The sequence below is a fragment of the Ovis aries genome, chromosome 3 (genome assembly GCF_016772045.2).
Source record: "Ovis aries strain OAR_USU_Benz2616 breed Rambouillet chromosome 3, ARS-UI_Ramb_v3.0, whole genome shotgun sequence".
Taxonomy (NCBI): domain Eukaryota; kingdom Metazoa; phylum Chordata; class Mammalia; order Artiodactyla; family Bovidae; genus Ovis; species Ovis aries.
This window is the reverse complement of record NC_056056.1, coordinates 97470662-97489243: the sequence shown is the minus strand read 5'-3', so window position 1 is coordinate 97489243 and position 18582 is coordinate 97470662. Positions and strand designations below refer to the sequence as shown.

Sequence of the window (18582 nt, the reverse complement as noted above, 5' to 3'; positions counted from 1 at the left end):
GAGAGGGAGAGAGAGAGAGAGAGAGAAAGAGAGAGAGAGAGAGAGGGAGGGAGAGGGAAGAAGCTAGGGAGAGCGCGCGAACCGGGGCGCACGGCGAGCTCCCCCGGCAACTCCGCTCCGGCACGGCCAGCGCGCGCGCCGTCGGTGCAGCCTCCGCGCTGTGCGTCGTGCCCACTGGAGTTGGTTGTGTATCAAGGATCCCCTATATGCACACACACACCTCCACCTCCACCAATGCACTCTTCTTCTTCTTCTTCCTCCTCATCCTCCTCCAGACCTCTGCTGGGAAAAAAATAAAACACCAACCCCAACCGTCAGCAGCAAGGTAACAGAAACGCGACCTCGTGTTTTCGCCTGTGCAGCTTTTTCCTTGTTATATTTGCCTTCTACTCTCTGCCCCAAAGGAAAGATGTCCCATCAGACTGTGACTGTCGTGAGGAGAATGAAAGAGGACTCTTGTTTCAGAGGCAACCGAGAGCTCCGGCAATAGCAACTTCAGAGCAATGCACCAGCGCGCGAAGTTTTCCTAGGACAGAGCAAAGTCGAGCCGAGAGGACCGGAGGGGGAGAGCGGGAGCCCGCGTCTCCGCTCGGCACGCGAGCGGCCAGCACCACCACGCCTTCAAGGACAAAAAAAGTTTTCCTCCTCCAAGGGGAGACGAGCGAAGGGCGTTCCCGAAGAGCTGGCGAGGAGCGGCCGGTCGTCCGCGCTGTGGTCCAGCAGAAAGGAGCGGCTTCTTTTCTTTGTTGCCTCCCGTGAAGTCGCCACTTAGCAGGTGGACCGGGCCCAGCGCCCCGGGCAGAGTCCGCGCTTGCCCGAGGACCGGAGGAGGAGGAGGAGCGCCGGTCGGTGCGCCCGGCCCGAAGAGCCCCGGCGCAGGGCCGCGCCCCTCCCGGAGAGCCCCGCTGGAGCGAGCCGCTCGCGCCGGGGCTGGGGGGCGGCCACGACCCCCCCCGAGGGGGGCGGCCACGGAGTGCGCCCCGCCGAGAAGCGAGCCCCCCTCCCCGGAGCGCGGCTCCTGCGGCGGCGACTGCTGACCAAGGCCGGCCAGCGACCCCCGCGCCCTGCCCAGCGGCCTTGCAGCTGCACCCGGCGGCCGCGGCGGCGGCGGCGGAGGCGGCGGCGGGGCCGGCGGGGGCCCGGGGCGGGGGCGGGGGCGGAGCGGGGGGAGGCGGGGGGGCGCGGCGGCGGCGGCGGTGGCGGCGGTGGGGTGGCGGGAGCGGAGCGGCATGGCCACGGCGGCTTCTAACCCCTACCTGCCGGGGAACAGCTTGCTAGCGGCCGGCTCCATCGTCCACTCGGACGCGGCGGGGGCCGGCGGCGGCGGGGGCGGCGGGGCAGGGGGCGGGGGCGGCGGGGCTGGGGGCGGCGGGGGCGGCATGCAGCCGGGCAGCGCGGCTGTGACCTCGGGCGCCTACCGAGGGGACCCAGCCTCCGTCAAGATGGTGCAGAGCGACTTCATGCAGGGGGCCATGGCCGCCAGCAACGGCGGCCATATGCTGAGCCACGCGCACCAGTGGGTCACCGCGCTGCCCCACGCCGCCGCTGCCGCCGCCGCCGCCGCCGCCGCCGCCGTGGAGGCCAGCTCGCCGTGGTCTGGCAGCGCCGTGGGCATGGCCGGCAGCCCCCAGCAGCCGCCGCCGCCGCCGCCGCAGGGCCCCGACGTGAAGGGCGGCACGGGGCGCGAGGACCTGCACGCGGGCACCGCCCTGCACCACCGCGGGCCGCCGCACCTCGGGCCGCCGCCGCCGCCGCCACACCAGGGCCACCCCGGGGGCTGGGGGGCCGCCGCCGCCGCCGCCGCCGCTGCCGCCGCCGCCGCCGCCGCCGCGCATCTCCCGTCCATGGCCGGCGGCCAGCAGCCGCCGCCGCAGAGTCTGCTCTACTCGCAGCCCGGGGGCTTCACGGTGAACGGCATGCTGAGCGCGCCCCCGGGCCCGGGGGGCGGCGGCGGCGCGGGCGGCGCCGGGGGCGGCGGCGCGCAGAGCCTGGTGCACCCGGGGCTGGTGCGCGGGGACACGCCCGAGTTGGCCGAGCATCATCACCACCACCACCACCACGCGCACCCGCACCCGCCGCACCCGCACCACGCGCAGGGGCCCCCCCACCACGGCGGCGGCGGCGGCGCGGGGCCCGGACTCAACAGCCACGACCCGCACTCGGACGAGGACACGCCGACGTCCGACGACCTGGAGCAGTTCGCCAAGCAGTTCAAGCAGCGGCGCATCAAGCTGGGCTTCACGCAGGCCGACGTGGGGCTGGCACTGGGCACCCTGTACGGCAACGTGTTCTCGCAGACTACCATCTGCCGCTTCGAGGCCCTGCAGCTGAGCTTCAAGAACATGTGCAAGCTCAAGCCGCTGCTCAACAAGTGGCTGGAGGAGGCGGACTCGAGCACCGGCAGCCCCACGAGCATCGACAAGATCGCGGCGCAGGGCCGCAAGCGCAAGAAGCGGACCTCCATCGAGGTGAGCGTCAAGGGCGCGCTGGAGAGCCACTTCCTCAAGTGCCCCAAGCCCTCCGCGCAGGAGATCACAAACCTGGCCGACAGCCTGCAGCTCGAGAAGGAGGTGGTGCGGGTGTGGTTCTGCAACCGGAGGCAGAAGGAGAAGCGCATGACGCCGCCCGGGATCCAGCAGCAGACGCCCGACGACGTGTACTCGCAGGTGGGCCCGGTGAGCGCCGACACGCCGCCGCCGCACCACGGGCTGCAGACAAGCGTGCAGTGAAGGCCCGGGCGCCGCGCTGTCACCCCGCCGCCCCCCCTGCGCCGGGCCGGGCCGGGCCGGGCCGCCCTCCCCTCCGCCCAAAGACAGGCCTGCCCGCCCTCGGGGGAACGGAGAGGGGCGCACCGAGGAGATGCTGTTTGAAGTCCAAGGAAGGAGGGGCGAAGCAAGCAAACAAAGCCTACAAATGCCCTGACAGTTTTACATACACGTAGATGACAAAACCGAGAGAAAAAGGGGCGATCCTGAGGTCTCTTTCTACTGTGGTGGTGTTTCGTTTTCTTGGTTTTCTTTTTAAAGAAGGGTGGAGATGCCAAGCGCACCGAAACTGCACTCGCGAGGTTTTTCCCACCCTGAGAAGTTCTACTCGGCGACGGTGGATAGCACTTAGCACCTGCTTCGTCCTCTCCTCTTAAAAAAAAAACAAAATTCTTTTTTTTTTTTTAAAGCACCCCCTTCCCTTCCACCCCCTCTCTCCAAAGGGCCCCCTCCAGCCTGGAGAGATCCACCATAACTTTGTTTCCTGAGAGCGACCTGAAGGCCTGCTGGGGCACCGGGTTTAATCAGGGGTGACTCTGCTCCCGACCCCGTGATTCTTGTCCATATTAAAGTCATTTGGGGACAAACAAATTGACTATGAAATGGGAAGGCGAAAAAAAACAGAACACTCTCCAGAAAACAAGAAATATATATATATATATACGTATTCACAGCTTCTGAAATTAACAAACTGATAGTAAAGCCAAAAGAAAAACAATACCTATCGTCAAAGTAACCTTGGAAATAAAAGTATCAAGAGAGAGCAGAGGGACAGGGACCCGCGAGGGAGCAGGAGACGTCCACCGGCCAGTGAGAGAGGCCCAGGCGCATCCCGGCCCGGCCGGGCGGACTGGGCGCCAAGAGAGGCCTGGCCACCAACTCCGGCTTTATCTGCTGCCGCTCCGGTGGACGACGCCTAAAGATGCCACCGCTAATATTTTTTTTATTAATATTTTTTATTTTTTATTTCTGGACTGACTCAGATCAAGGGATTTAGGAAGACAGCACTTCTCCGGACTCCTGCCTTCATTCCGTTGCCAACTTTGATTGAATGGGTGCTGTGGATGTGCTTATATAATACTGCCCTTTCCATGCAGTGTTTTTGGTAGGTTTTAATAAACAGACTTTTCAAAAGACGGCAATATAGAATTGTTAGATCCGTTGTTGATCTAAAAATATTTGCTTTATATTTTCATTAAATGACTTCTTTTAATATTTTATTCAGAATACTTATGAACTGCTGCAAAACGGTAATTTATTTTTCCCCAGATCTTGTATTACGTGTTTTTTTCAGACGAGCACAAATCAAAATGAAATGAAAATATGGACAGTTGCTAGGTAATAAGGGTATCTTTTGATGTGATTATTTGATTGTAATTTAATTTGAGTAGTGATTCCGTAAGAGCTGATCGAGAAAATAAATTTGTTAGAATGAAATAGTCTGTGTCTGATGCATAAACACTGTGTGGGAAAGAAAAAGTCCTTTAGAAAATATTTTTTTACTAATGTAGCTCCTTAAGGGATAGCACTGAGGGAGCAGAGTCTGTTCCACCTAAGGCATATTTGCAAATCTAGAATAAAAGACGATGACAGAAACAGATAGACATTGACATAGTAGTCCCTCCTTGTTAGCCTGTTAATTTCACAATATTCCCCCCCCCCACACTTAATTTTAGTGAGTGTTTTGGTTTTTTTTTTTTAGGTGAGATTGTCTAAATGCTAGTCCTTTGCCCAGAGATACCTGTGTCCTTTATCATCTTTAGCAGAATGTTGGACTACATCCCCAGTAAAAAATGTGCCAATTGCTTCTTAATGGTTAATACAGTGTCTGCCCCATACCACCAAAGTTTAGCCTCTCTTTTTCTACTCATTTCCTCCCCCCACCACCATATTACTATATCTCTTTCCTCTTTTTCCTGAAGACTGAAGTTATGAAGAATAGCTTACAAGTCGATGAAATATTTTTGTATCACTTACTTCCCATGAATAACTATATGTAATTAATTTTAAATTATTAAGCCGTTTGGGGAGGGTTTTGTTTTGTTTTTCTTATAATGGAAGAATATTGTTCTAACATCATGAATATGGTCCACACTGCATTACCCTCAGTGTGAGTACCAGCTTAGACTTCAGAGTCTAGATTTCTGTGTTTTGGCCTTCCCCCAGTATGATTCTGTATTTTCTTTACTGGTGCTGGGGGTTTTCACTTCCTGATCATTCTCTAGATACATCCTGCTGAGCGATCACATTTATCAAGTTAACATATCAATATTTACCACATGGGAAAATGAAAGTGTAATGCCTCAGGTTGTAAGTAACAAGACGAAGTCTCTGTTGCGTCCTTTTGTATCGTACTTTTAAAAACAAGTATTTAGGGGTGATAAAGCAATGATTGTTATAGATTAACTTCCCCCTAATCTCATCGAGCTGTCACTCAGTTTTTTCCTCTTCTCTCATCTACTCCGTCTCCCTGTAACATCGATGCAGGAGTTTAAAAAAAAAAAAAAGAAAAGAAAACTGTGAGCAACAAGGAATAGTTATTTCTTCCAGACAGACCCTGTGTCACTTTCATAAATCAAGCCCAGCCAGATGGCCGTGTATTGGGTTGCATTATTTTAAACACCAAATCGTACTAAAAATCACAATCATTTTGATTTGTGAAATCTGAAAAAGGCCATATTTATTAAACAGAGGGCAGGGAAAAAATGAAAACAAGAAACCACAATTTACTTTCCTTTGCCTTCTCGGTTCCTATTTCTCTTGCTATTGTAATCTCTGTGCCCAGATTTACAACCTGGGGGAGACGTGGAGGAGGGGGACACAAACTTCATCAATTTTTGAGGGTCTGTGTGCAGGGGCAAGCACAGAAGGCCTTATTGGAAAGCTGAGGATTGGGTGTGGTTGTTTATATTGGGTGGAGGCTGCTGGCTCATGAGGTGAAATCCTATTTTCCCTCCAGGACTGGTAGTGGTTGATCAGACAGAGAATGGGTCTATTTCAAAGGTTAGGAGGCATTTGCTTACTTGATTTGGCTGACAACAAAAGAACTAACATTGGATTTCACACTGTTTTCTATTAAAAAGTAACCATTGCTGTTTACTTTGGAAGAAGCTCTTCTAGAGGTAGAAGAATTCAGGAGAAGCTGGGAATGATAGTCCATTTTATTTCATTATTTTGTATTTTTTAAAGTGAGCTCATGCTTGCACTCCATATTTTTTTAAAAAATCAACGTTTTGAATGTATTTACAAAATGAAATTCATGGTTGGAAAACAAAAGAGGGCAGATACAACTGATCAGTTTTGTGCTAAGGCTTATATTGTTACACATGTAAATAATGAAAACATTGTTATATATCACCAGATCTTTTTAATGAATTTGGTCATTGTGTTCCTTTGTAGCGCAAGTGTCTTGTGCTTCGTCAAGTGTCCGTTTGTTTCCTCCATTTCAACCCACCCCCACCTCCCCTTCCAACCCAGAGGAGTGACAAAGTTCTGTTCCATCAATCTGGCTAATCCTGAGCTGGGCCCATTTATAGTTTGCAGTCTCCTGTGGTTTCTGATCAGTTGTCCAAGCCACAGCCATCTCATTCACCCAGCCATCTTCCCCTGCAAGTATGGGCGATAAATCATTCAAGGTGTATTTAAAATAGTCACTTTGCTGTCGTTGCTCTGCCTTTTTTTTTTTTGCTTTAAGTATTTACCCAAGGACTACTTCTTTGTTCCAAAACAGAACTATTCATTATTGATCTTAGAGATTCCCTCTGCTTTCCTGTAGCTCACAGTGTTTGCTCATCACCATGCTCATAATCTGTTTTGTATGAATGGTTTTCAACATTCAGAGAATAATCGGTTCTAATATTAAATGCAGTATATGCTATTGATAGTTTTATCGATAAGTGTAATATTTTAAATAATTTTAACAATTAAATTTGTTTTTTAAATTATATATTTGTAAAGTATTTATCCTGTTGGAAGCAACAATATATTGTTGTATTTATTCGTTTATTTTTATAATAAATGATCAACCTCTTCAAGCTAAATCAAAAATGACACTTTTATATATTTATACAAAATGCATTTTAAGAGATGGGCATATTTGCACCAATTTGTATGTAAATAGAGTGAGATCCATCAATAACTTGTAGCTTTCAGAACTAAATTGAAGGAAGAAACATTCTCTCCACATGGAGTTTAGTTTGCCCAAGTTCCAGGGTAATTAATCAAACTCTAAAATGCATGCAACAAGTATTGGCACTGGATGCAGACTTGAAATTAATTATTTAGGAGGTGGACCTGGTTTTTTTCAAGGCAGAAGGATAGAAATGAGAGAATCCAGGTCTTTCATGAATTGCACGTGGCTGACTGGACCTATTAGAACAGATGCTATGTATCAGTGATAAAACCTTGTACCTGGCTGTGCTCAGACGCCTGTGGTGGCGAAGGACATTGAAAGAAAGTTAAAAGTTTGAAGTTCTCTGTGATCAGAAGCAAGGTGATAGAGAAAAAGTAATTTTGTTGTGTGTTTTGTTTTGTAAATAGATGCTCTTAAAGTGTTTTTGAGTGCAGACTCTCCTAGTCCTGTTCTTGACAGCAGACGTCTCAGTACAGGTGTGCTGATGGTGGAGGTTGTAGTCGTCGCTGTTGCTGTTGTGAGAGTGATGCTTGTAGGAAGTGTGGGGGCATCCCTCCAGCTGTCCAAGTTCTCTCGGTGGCTTGGTCATCTCAGTTGCTCAGAGCGGCTGTTCCAAGGAAATCGGGGCGGGGGGGAGGGGGGGGCTCTGGGTTTGCCTCCAGAACTTTCCAGACTAGGAGAGGAAGCAGTGCGGAGGCTGGAAGAGACGGTGGGGGCGGGGGCGGCGGAGATAGCGAGAGGGCTACTTGTGTAATAAGATTCTTTGATTTTGTTAGCCTGGCTCATGGCCTATTAATTAGATTACTCTCTCTTTCATTCTTGATTTCACATCCGTGTTTGTTCCTGTCTCCTAAAATGTGGGCGCGAGCGTGGCGAGCAGGAACCAGTGATGTCACTGCCGGCCGGCGGCGGCCGCCTGGCCTTCTGGAGGGCTCCGGGCCGCGTTCTTTCTGAGTTGGGGCTTCCTCGAGGAAGAGTCCTTCTGGAAGTGACCTCAGAGGGGTCTGGGAAAAGGGCAACTGGCAGCCTCGCGGCGGCTGGGTGTGCGCAGGCCGTCGGCCTTGGGGTGGGGACGCGGGGAAGGGGCTGCGCGGCGGCGACCCGGCCTCTCCACCCTGGGATCTAGGACCGGCCTCAGGTGGAGGTGGGGCTCCGAGGAGCGCAGGAGGGTGATGCCCGGCACAAGGCCGCGGGCTTCAGACGCCCAGCGTCCCCTGGGAACGCAGCGCGGGGGCCCGGCGCCCGGGCAGGGCGGGGGCGCTCGTGGGGCGGGGGGTGGCCCGACCCTGCCCGGCCCGGCTCTGCCCGGCGGTCCGGCCGTAACAGCTGCGGACAGTCCCACAAGCTGTTTTCCTCGTGGCGACCATTCAGCAAAACGCACGATCCTTTCTCAAAGATTTAAATTTCGCGGATGAATTACCATACACCGGTTGCTTAGCAACTAAATTCAAGCAGGGCTAAGAATATGCAAGCTTTTTGTATTCTCATTAATAAAAATGCCACTCTGACACAGCAGCCCGACTTTGGATCACTGCAACTTCTGTAAAAGCCGTAGGAGAATACAAACCGATCCTGCCATTTAATTACAGATCAAAATGGCTTGAAACGCGATGTTTTGTTCATCTATCTTCCTAAAAGCGATGTAAAAAATAACGGCTTTTCAAGAGCAGTAGTAAATTCTTTTTTTTTTTTTTTAATGGAGTTGTCTGTCGGAGTTACTGATCATTGTCATCTGAAACTTTTGGAAACAGGTCGAATATCCCACTTCACCAACATTTCTGCTCTCTCCCTAGCCCCATCCTCTGATGCTGCTCTCCGTCCCCAGCCAGATAATAACAATTAATATCATAATTCTGGACCAACTCGGGCCTCGGCAGCCCTTGAGACGAAGGACAGTTGGCCGAGCAATCGACAAAACCAGTAGCTGGAGAAAACCTGAGAACTTGAGGACCAAGAGAAATATGAACTTGTGGAAGTTTCCTGGGAGGGCTGGGGGGTGGGGGTGGGGTTCTGAGCTTACCGTGGCTCAGGCTCCGGGGGCCTGGACACCACGTCTGGGAAAGCACAGGATGGAAAGGAAGGTCTGAATCCCTGTCCTACAAGTTTGCGGATTTTGCCTTCTGGGCCCGGCCTCTTCTGCCCAGAATTCGGTGACGGTGGAGCTGAGAGGGCTGAGCGCAGGGCCTGCTGACCGACCCTCTCCAGCCCCCGCGCCCAAGGGCCCTGGAGGAAAAGTAAAGACGCAGCTGGACCCTGGGTCTCCAAGGCCTGGGCCTGTGCCGGAGATCAGGGCCTGGGGTTTCCGTCGTAGGCACGGCGTGTCCCTTCCCGAAAGGTGTCTCGTAAGGAGGGGATGTACAGGGTCCAGCCCCGGACTACAGTCCGAGGAAGGAGGGGGAGCAGAGGTCAGCGGGGCGGTCCCGGGGCGCAGGATGCTCGGCGGGAGGCCGGCGCTTGGTAGAGTTTGGGCCGCCAGGCCTGGCCGGGATTGGAGAAGGCGGGCGCTCCACGAAGGCTGAGGTCAGTCGCGTCGCGGTCCCCTCCAGAGGCGGAGGGTCCCGGGCCAGCGCGGCGACCCAGAACGGGCGGTGGGCGAGCGCAGTGCCGGCAAGCAGGGGATGCTGGGCGGCGGATGGGTGTCCAGGCCGCCAGCCAGGAGGATCGCGCCGCCTTCGCCTCTGAAGCTGCCGCAGGAGGCAGTGGTCGGCTCTAAAAAGATGGGGGGCGGCCGGGGAGCGGGGGTGGGCAAAAGTGAAACTCCCCTTATTAATTCCAGCAGCATTCCCAGGGAGCTATCCCCCTCCCCATCGCACTTTAGCGAAAGTGAGAACTGAGAGATCACTTTTCCTTGGCCAGCCTGGACCCTGCAGGATCATAGCTGCCTCAATTTAACCCTATTTCTTTCTAATGAATATTTTTTAAAAAGTGGAAATTAAACCAAAAGTTGAATATTTGCTATATTAAGTGCCCAGAGGCATCAGAGTCCTCAGGAAAATGTACATAATAAACAGGAAGCCATTTATTTACAAATATAATTGCCCTCGACAAGCCACATTCCTTGTACGTAATTCATTAATGGAATTTGTTCCTTCTCCCGCCTTTGGAAAGAGAAATTTTAGCTTTTAAAAATATCTGGGTCTGGGGGAGGGGAGGAAAAATGGTTCGTTTACCTGTTCCTAGGAAAAGAAGCAATAGTGTCTGGGCCAATTCCTGTCTGTGGAGATGTTAAATAGTATAAAATATCATTTAAAAGACATGGGAAGGCTTTGTGTGTATGTGGGTTTTTACTCTTCAGAAAATTAAGTTTGTTGGCAGTGGTTGCTGTCACCAGCGTTGCCCAGTGAAACTGCACTGGTAACTTAACCCTAGTTGGGGTGTGTGTGCACGTGTGTGCTTGTGAACAAAACTAAACTTTAAATAACTTGAGCAAAATCTGACTGTAAACCTCACTTAGTTGCCAGAGTTTTAGAAATGTCTGTGGCAATGTGCCTGCTGCCCTCGACCCTTCCTGACCAGAGTCATACCTGGGGCTGGTGCTGGTTCTGTTTTCTTATCCCTGGTCTTCATTAACTGGGGATGCTTTCTCTAAGAGAGCTCCTTCCCCAGCGAACTGGGAGAGGAGCATCCTTTAGGAGAGAAGTGATACCCAAGTGGAGGAAGAACTGAGTATGAGTCTCCGGGTGACCCAGGGAGTAGTGAGTAAACATCAGAAGCACAGGACACACCAAGGCGGGTTTGGAGCTTCCTGAGGCCCCCCAAAATAAGACATTAACAGAGGATATAAAGAACTGAACTGATTTCATTGTGGCTACAAAATAAGGGCGTGAATACGGAGAGGAAGGCAAACGCATCTTTTTAATTCAGAAACAACAAAAAAAGGACAAGGGCTGTTTTGATGAAGAGCTTCCTGGGAGACCCAATATTAGTTCTGTCCTGCAGAAATGGCTCCCTCCTGGCTGAAGGCAAGTCCATTTAGTTGACTGGAACACTGCACACTGAAATAGAAGAGATACTCGTTTCAGAGAGCTTCCCTTGTGCCAGCACTGAAATATAAGGTGCGCAAACCTGCCACCCTCAGTCCACTCGGGTTCAAGCAGGGCAACCTGGAGGTGTGAAGGGGTCCTTCCACTCTGCCCCTGTGACACTCTCAAAGGGAGAGAGTCTATTCTTCATTCATGTTTCCAAGGTTGAACAGTCTCCGGCAGCGTTTAAAATGAAAAATAAATTAGGTCTAGTTAGAAAGTACAGTATCACCCAGAAACTAGCAATATGAAGACAAACATCTTACTAGCTGGGGCTTGAGACTGTATAGGTTACAACAATCCGAGAACAAAACAACACCTAGAAACAATTTTTCATTAACATGTGGGGAAAGAAATCTTTCAAACTTGCTCAGGCTATCCTACTGATTGTGTTTTATACCCCTACAAGATTTTTTCCCAGCAGGGCTTTAAAATGCTTCGAACCTGACATCTTTAGCTCTTCCAGGAACTATTTTAACAAGAGAGGAAGGCTAAGCAAATAGCCTTAGGTCCAGGGAGGGTAGAGGAGGTGGTGGAGACTCAAGGCTCAAGCCTGCAGCCCACACCGTAAAATGGGAGTTTTGATTTCCATTGATGGGGAGTGCCTCACAGCTCAGCACTCCCTACCTGTGTACCTGAATTCATAGGCTGTCCTCTGTTTGTCAAAAAGGAAGGCCTGCTGGTTTGTAGGCGAGGCGGGTGGACACGAAGAGACAGACCAAAGATGGATCAGTTACCTACCCTTTTGTTTCTGGGCCTGAAGTGGGGCTTCAAGGAGGCAGGGGAAGCCCCCCAGGGAACGAAGCCTCCACCTCTATTCGCATCACCCCCATCCCAGCCAGAAAGCCAGTTGCTGGCTGATTGGAGCAAATTGGTAACCAAAGGGATCCCTGCGTGCGTGTGTTACATAACGCACAGAACTTTCTGTGGGGATAGGCCCTCACTCAGGTGACTATGTGTAGGCAAAAAGGCCCAGAAAAAAGGAATTTAGACAGATTAAATGGAAAAACTCTGAGAGATGGGAGTGTGGCCACTTACGACGATGCATGCAAGCCCATGTGCATGGAAAGTCATAGCTTGCACCTCCTCTGTGCCTGTGCTGGAGCATCCTTTAAACATCCTGCCCCTAGCTGTATTCAGGCTAAGGAGAACTTGTGCATAATCTGGGGGCTGGAGGAGAAACTTCCTACCTAGGAACACCAGGCCCTGGTGGCCCTGGAGCCCTTAGGAGCCAAGTTAGGTCCCAGCTGTGTTATCCTTACCCCGCCCTTTTGGTCAGAATCCTCAAATCCTGACTGTGGGAGAGCAGGTTACCACCTGCTCATGGCCCTGCAGCGTGCACCCAGTCACCTTGGCCTGGGGCAGGAGAGCAGCTCTTTCACCAGCAGCGGGAAGTTGCCTGCTGCCGCCCGAGGTCACATTCAGAAAGCCTGTTTTTCTGGGAGAACCTCGCCCCAAAGGCGAAGGTGGTGCAAAACATGCTCATTTGCCCCAAGCACCAAGGGGAGAGGTAACCGAGGGACAAGCACTTGGCAGGAGGGGATGTGGAGCAGGACAGTTGGTCCACGAAGCTCCCCTGCACCCGGCCCTCTCTGCAGGAGGGAGCAGGGGCTGGTGGAGGTGGCAGGCCCAGGAGCGGGAGCCGCTGACAGGCAAGCAGGCTCCCAAAGCTGTAACAAAGGATTCGTGCCAAAGTAGCACCAGGGATCTCCAAAGGACTGCACACCTTACAGGCGTGTCCCCAGCTCCTGAGGGGGGGTCGCTTGATGGTCCCTGGGGCTCTGTGGATGTGCTGGCGCTGTACATGGCGCAGGGCCCGCTGCACGGATTCTCCACCTCGCCCGTGCTCCTGCAGGCCGCCGTGGGCTGGTCCCCGGGCAGGCGGGCGAGCGCTGGTCTTGTTGAGCAAGCACCTGGTTGTCTGGGAAGGCAATGGGCTGCGGTGGGGCCCAGGGGTGCCTGGATGCCAGGTGGCAAGGCCCAGCATGCCTCCCTGCCTGGCCAGACGGAGCACTGCAGCAGGGAGCTCTGGGGGTTGAATCACCAGGGCCTTGCAAGGGAAGCCAGCGGGACACTGTGGAAAGGACGCCTCCAGGACACGCTCTTGGGGCTGCTTGCCTTTCCTGAGGCCTGAGCCTAGCTGTGTGGAGCCCTGGTAGTGACCCTGCACCCCAATGCAGCCTGGGCCTCCAGCTGCTGGGGGTGGGGGGTGGCAGAACACATGGGTTGCCAACGTTGTGCCCTAGTCCCAGGTCTGGAACAGTTCGAGGCAGCACTGGAAAGTGGGTGGGTTGCTGGCTGGGGAGTGGGAATACCTCAAAGTTCTGTGACTTCACCCTAACTGTCCCCACTGGCTTCCCTGGGAACTCGGCGCGTGGGCTGAGAAGGAGACAGGCAGGAAGAGAGCAAAAAGCTCAGGGTCCCAGTTCAGGACACAGAAGCAGGTGGAAGAACCCAGCATGGGCAGAGCTGTCCCTCCACCCGTGGGTGGATGAGGACAAAGTGGGTGATGAAGGCAGAACCTTGGGAGAGAGGTGGGAGGGAATGTAATATGTGGATATGTGGCCAGTGGCTATCTCTTTACTGGGAATGGTTGCTAACCTGATCACCCAGTGGCCAGCACCTACCTTTCCAGGTCTCCCAGCCCCCAAGCTGCCCAGAGCAGAGGATCTGCCAAAGTTGGCTGCAGCCCTCAAGCTAGGCCTCCAGATGCCTCAAACCACCCTCACCTCCTCCCACTGGCCTAGGCTGGGCTGGGGCTGCGACCCCACGAATGGCCCCTGCAGTGGGGCCTGCTCGGAAATTCCAGCCAGTCAGCCCAGCATAGCGAGAGGGCTGGAGGCAGTGAGTGACTCTGGCCCCTACCCCTAGCTACATACAAGTGCAAATGAGATGCATTCTGGCTGATCAGTCCACTGTATTTTCTGCAACTTAATGTGTCTACGTCTTGTCAACTCCTCTAGTTGGGAAGAATAGCAGAAATTTTTAGAGAGAATCTTTTCTGTGTGTGGTTTCCAGCTTAGATTCCATCCAGGGGGATGGGTGAGAGAGGAGAGGAAGGGGAGGCTTGCTGACATGAACAACATTGTATAAACCCTCCTCAAATGCAACTTTTAGATACAAACAAGAAAGGAAAAGGAGATGGGGGTGGGTTAGAGTGGCTGACAAGAAACCTTGATGAAACTTAGGTGGGTCTGGCTGGGGAAAGTTTCCAGCACTGTTTTCTTTTCAAGAACAAAATTCAATTGTACTGTCTCGGGTGGAGGAGACAGAGTAAACCCCTTCCTTCCGCTAACCTCCATTTAGTGGAGGCTTATGCAGGGGGGCAGTTTTCTGACATCAAAGGAGCCCTATGTGAGTAACGAAAACGTGTTTGCTATCTTCTTTCTGTGTCACTTTCCAAACAATGTTTAAGTAAAGTGAAGAAACTTGCCTCCAACTCTCACCAGAATCCCCCACCACCAGGTTTCCTGGGAAAGCAAGTTCTCTCAGACCTAGATGATGCCGGCCTCTGTGACGTAAGGTGGGAGTGATAGGGGTGGGGGGAGGGCCAAATGGCCTCTGGAATCTGCCCAGGCCACCTTTGGGGGAGCTTTCTTCCAGCATGGAGCCCTGGGACCCTGGCAGGACACAGGGCCAGCACCAGCCGCCACTCACACCCCTCTTCACAGATATTTGCTGTTCTGGACTCGTGTGCAGCCGACCCCAGCAAAGGGAACAGCAGATTTCCTGAGCCATGTCCCCCAGCCCTGGCCTGCTCGCTACCCCACTGCCAGGCCCTGTGGTAGGCAGGGCGCACACTGCCTGGATGCTGAGCTGTATACCAGCCTCTAGTCCCCTCTTCCCTGGGAGTCTCAGGGTCAACAGGGAATAAGTTGTTGACTGTGGAGCTGTCCTGTTAAGATCTGCCTCTGGGATCAGCTGCCCACTCCCAGGGGTGGTTGCAGCTCTACTTGGAACCACAGGGTCTCATGGGGGCAGCTGACAGCATGAGCCGGGCAAAAAGAGCCGCCAGCGAGGCATGCCACAGGCCCATTTCATTCAGATGTGGTTTGGGGACCCGTCAGTTGTCCAAGCTGACCCTGCACCGTCCAGTTACCTGTGGGGGATCCTTTCTCTGCTGTTTTCCTAGGCTGAGGTGTGAGATATTCTCACTGCAGGGCAATTAACTCTAACAGAACAGAATGGGGTGGAGTCACGTGCTTCACAGGGAGAGAAGGGGCAGCCAGGCACTCTGAAACCATCCCCCCGTTTATGCTCCTTAGCCAAGGAGTTTGCTGGTCAAAAGCAGCTCAGGTTTCTGCATGCAACCTGGGCATTATACCAGCCTGGTAAAGACATCAGAACCAGGTGTATGCTGCTGCTTTGGCTTTCACGGGGAGCCAGCAAGGAGCTGGGGAGACGTCCTTAACACATTTACTGCCCCAGTTCTCACAGGGTCCCCAACAGGCAGGCTGAAAGGGCTGAACTCTTGGCAAGGAGCAGAGGGGAGGGACACTTCCAACTGCCCCCTGGCTGAGCCTGCCTGCCTCATGGTGGCTGGTCAGGGCCCCTGCCAGCTGCCCTGTCCTCTCACTATGGATTCCCAACAGCAATACGTTCCCTCCCTCCCTCCATCCATGCCGCATCCTCCCATACCAGAACTGAGCACATTCAGGATAAGAAGAGGGTGTCATTAAAGAGGGAAGGAGATCCGTGAACCATCCTCAGCCCCAGGAGCTTTTTCACCAAGCAGATGAGTCTCACTCAACTTTTCTTTTGAACAGTCACTCAGGCTAAAACCATGCGAACCCATGAGCAAAAAGAAAAATTGAAACCTGGACCAAGTTCCTTATTTCTCCTTTGCCCCCTGAATTCACCATCCCTCATTTCTTCAACTCCCAGCCATCTTGATATCCATGACCCCAGGTAAAGATTTAAAACACTTGTTTCGTAAAATCATCCAGGGCTTTCAGCATTTACCAGAGTAACTGGAGAGAGAACGCACCCTCCCCTCCTAGCCTGCCCCCCAATTCTGCATCCTCACTAAATAAACACCACCATCAATTACACTTTGCATCACTTCATTCGGCCAGAAATGAAGACTCCGTTATCCACCAGCAGTAAACATCGACTTTACAGAAAGAAAGAAATCCGACCATGTCTCCCTCCTGGAGAACTCTTTGAGAACATCATCTGTCTTCTTACCTCCTTTACTGGGGTGGTGTGCTGTAAAGGTCTCAGGTAGCAGAATTTTGAAACGGCTTGATTACCTGGAGCTGGGTTTGGAGTCCTCAACTCCAGTCATTAGTATACAGTCATTAGTAGTCATAATTGGTATTTAATTGCTTGATCGGATGGGTGCTTTATTGGTGACCAGATTTAGTTTCCCCCAGAAGTAGAAGTGGTCCAGGATCAGCGAAGGAGAAGACATTTGCAGCAACTTTTTCAAGCAGAAGGAAAGTACTTGTGATATATTTGCAGACATGTGTCTCACACATTTTTTTCCTGCCTTTTGTAAACTAAGAATAAACATTACAGATCTGGGTTTTAATTTATCCAGATGAGATCATCAAGTACCTAGGAGATTTCATATATATACATGTGTGTGTTTTATACACACACAGACTATAAAATATACATATACACACTGTAGAATATATATACACACAATAAAATATATATACACACAATAGAATATATACACACACTATAGAATATATATACACAAAAGAATACATATATGCACACACTATACAATATATGTGTGTATTATATATGTGTATATCATAAAGTACCTAGGAGGTTTCATACACACACACTACAGAATATATAAATATACACACACACTTGAGAATTGAGGACACTTGGCTGTTAATACTGAAAGGCAGAAACAAACTCAATACCAAAGCAGAAACAACTGAACCGCCAGCAAAATCGAGGATCTGAGCAAGTTCACTTTTTTCCTTCGCAGGAAGAGGGTCAGCGGCGGCGAGGCGAAGTTGCCTGGGTCTTTGCAGAGGGACCCGGCGGCGATGCGTGCCAGACCTTCCCACCAGCAGCCGCCTGGGCGCGGGGCTTCGCGACCCCTCGTCCCTCATCACCACCCTCCACCACCACCCCCAAAACTCTCTTTTGTGCGGGGATCTCGGTCTCCACCTGGTCCCCTTCGCAGAACCCTGCGGGCCGGAAAACTTCCTCCGCCAGGCGCCGCCCCCACCTCCGTCCGCGGGCCTGCCGCCCGCTCCCCGCTTTGGACTCACCCGGCGCGGTCCTTCCATCCACTCCACAAACAGACAGGAAACCGGCCTCAGCCTGGGCAACATCTGAAACCATACTTTGTCGATAGCATCAAAGACCAGAGCGCACATTCGGGACTCTGAGCTCCCGAGCCCGCTTCTAGCAGAAAGCCGAGTCCCCAGGGGAGGGCGACCGGGGGCCAGATCCTCTCCCCGACCGCGCCGCCGGCTTTCTTATGGAAATGAACGCGCCAGGCCGCGCGCCCCGGCTGGGCTCGCGCCCCTGGCCCCCCGGTCCCCGTCGCGGCCGTGGGGACCCGGGCGCGGGACTCCCCTCCGCCCGGACGGCCCTCGCGCTGCATTAAATATTCATGGAGATCGCTATTTTCTTAAAGGAGAACCCGCCGCGCGGGAAAGTTCACAGCCAAGGGCAGGCACAAAGGAGGTCTCGGCGCTGCGCGTTCCGACTCCGAGAAATGCACCCCTCTCCACGGCGGGGCTCGCTCAGGAGACACGAGGAGGGGCCTAGGGGACGGGAGAGCGCGAGCGAGTCACTTTTGTTGGAGGGGGTGGAAGGAGAGCTGAACTTGGCGGAAAGAAAGCTCGCTCCGCAATCCCCCCTACAGTTACTTAGACATTGACCGAAACATCTTACGCGCCAGTCCCCGGGGCTTGCTTTTTTTTTTTTTTTTTTAAAGGAGGCTGTTGGAGCTTCCTCCCCCGGATCCACCGGCACCGGGGGCAGTAAGAAAGTTTGCCCGGAGCTGTTGGAGATGCGCACTCACGAAGTTTATTAAACCTCTTCTCGAACCACAATTTCAGCGGACGATTCCAACAACCACCAACCCCGCACCTGCCTACTTGCTGCCCCGCGAAGCAGAGGCCGGACTCACGGAGAGCCGGCCGGCCAGTCCAGGAGCAGCGAGCTGGGACGATCTGGGGGCTAGTGTCTGGGCCTCAGGTCCCACTCGCGCGCCCCGCGCCCCGCGGCCCCCGCCAGCCTCGCGGCTTCTCTCTCGGGAATGCAGCCGGGCCCCGGGGCCGAGCCCGAGTGGGCGGAGGGTCGAAGGGGTGGACGCTGAAGCCGGCGCGCCGAGGTCCCCGCAGGAGCGCCCCGCCCGCGCCCCGGGCCCTGCGTGCGGCCACGGGCCCCGGCCTAGCGCGCCCTCGCCAGCAGGCTGCGTTCGCCCCCGGCCCGCGGGGCTTTGTGTGCCCTGCCCCGCGCACCTTCGCTAGCAGTCGGAAAGCCTCGAGCGCCATCTAACGGGAGCAGCCGCAGCTGAGGCCGAACGGAGGTGGGGACTGGCCGCGCGGCCCCGGGCGGACGCTCCCCGCCTCCTCCCGCACCGGCCGGACGCCACCTCCGCGCGGCGCGCGCACCGCACACTCGCTCGGCAACCCGGAGCCCCCGGAAGCCCACTTCCCGGGAGCGGGGGCCGGGGAGT

At 53.7% G+C, this 18582-nt stretch overlaps 1 protein-coding gene and 1 long non-coding RNA gene across 2 annotated transcripts; one reads left to right on the top strand and one right to left on the bottom strand.

Moving 5' to 3' along the window:
- Window positions 1–1205: 1205 nt before the first annotated feature.
- On the top strand, window positions 1206–4202 carry POU3F3 (POU class 3 homeobox 3). The gene has a single exon (XM_015094481.4). It carries the CDS (start codon window positions 1230–1232, stop codon window positions 2727–2729), a length of 1500 nt encoding a protein of 499 aa, XP_014949967.2. The 5' UTR covers window positions 1206–1229; the 3' UTR covers window positions 2730–4202.
- Window positions 4203–10733: 6531 nt separating this feature from the next.
- On the bottom strand, window positions 10734–18348 carry LOC114113954 (uncharacterized). The gene is made up of 2 exons (XR_003588746.3): window positions 17162–18348; window positions 10734–10892 (listed from the first exon to the last, which is right to left on the bottom strand). It is a non-coding gene; the product is annotated as an uncharacterized LOC114113954 (long non-coding RNA).
- Window positions 18349–18582: the final 234 nt, after the last annotated feature.

Excerpts from the sequence above, each read along its gene's own strand:
- POU3F3 (XM_015094481.4), top strand. The coding sequence starts at position 1,230 with ATGGCCACGGCGGCTTCTAACCCCTACCTGCCGGGGAACAGCTTGCTA.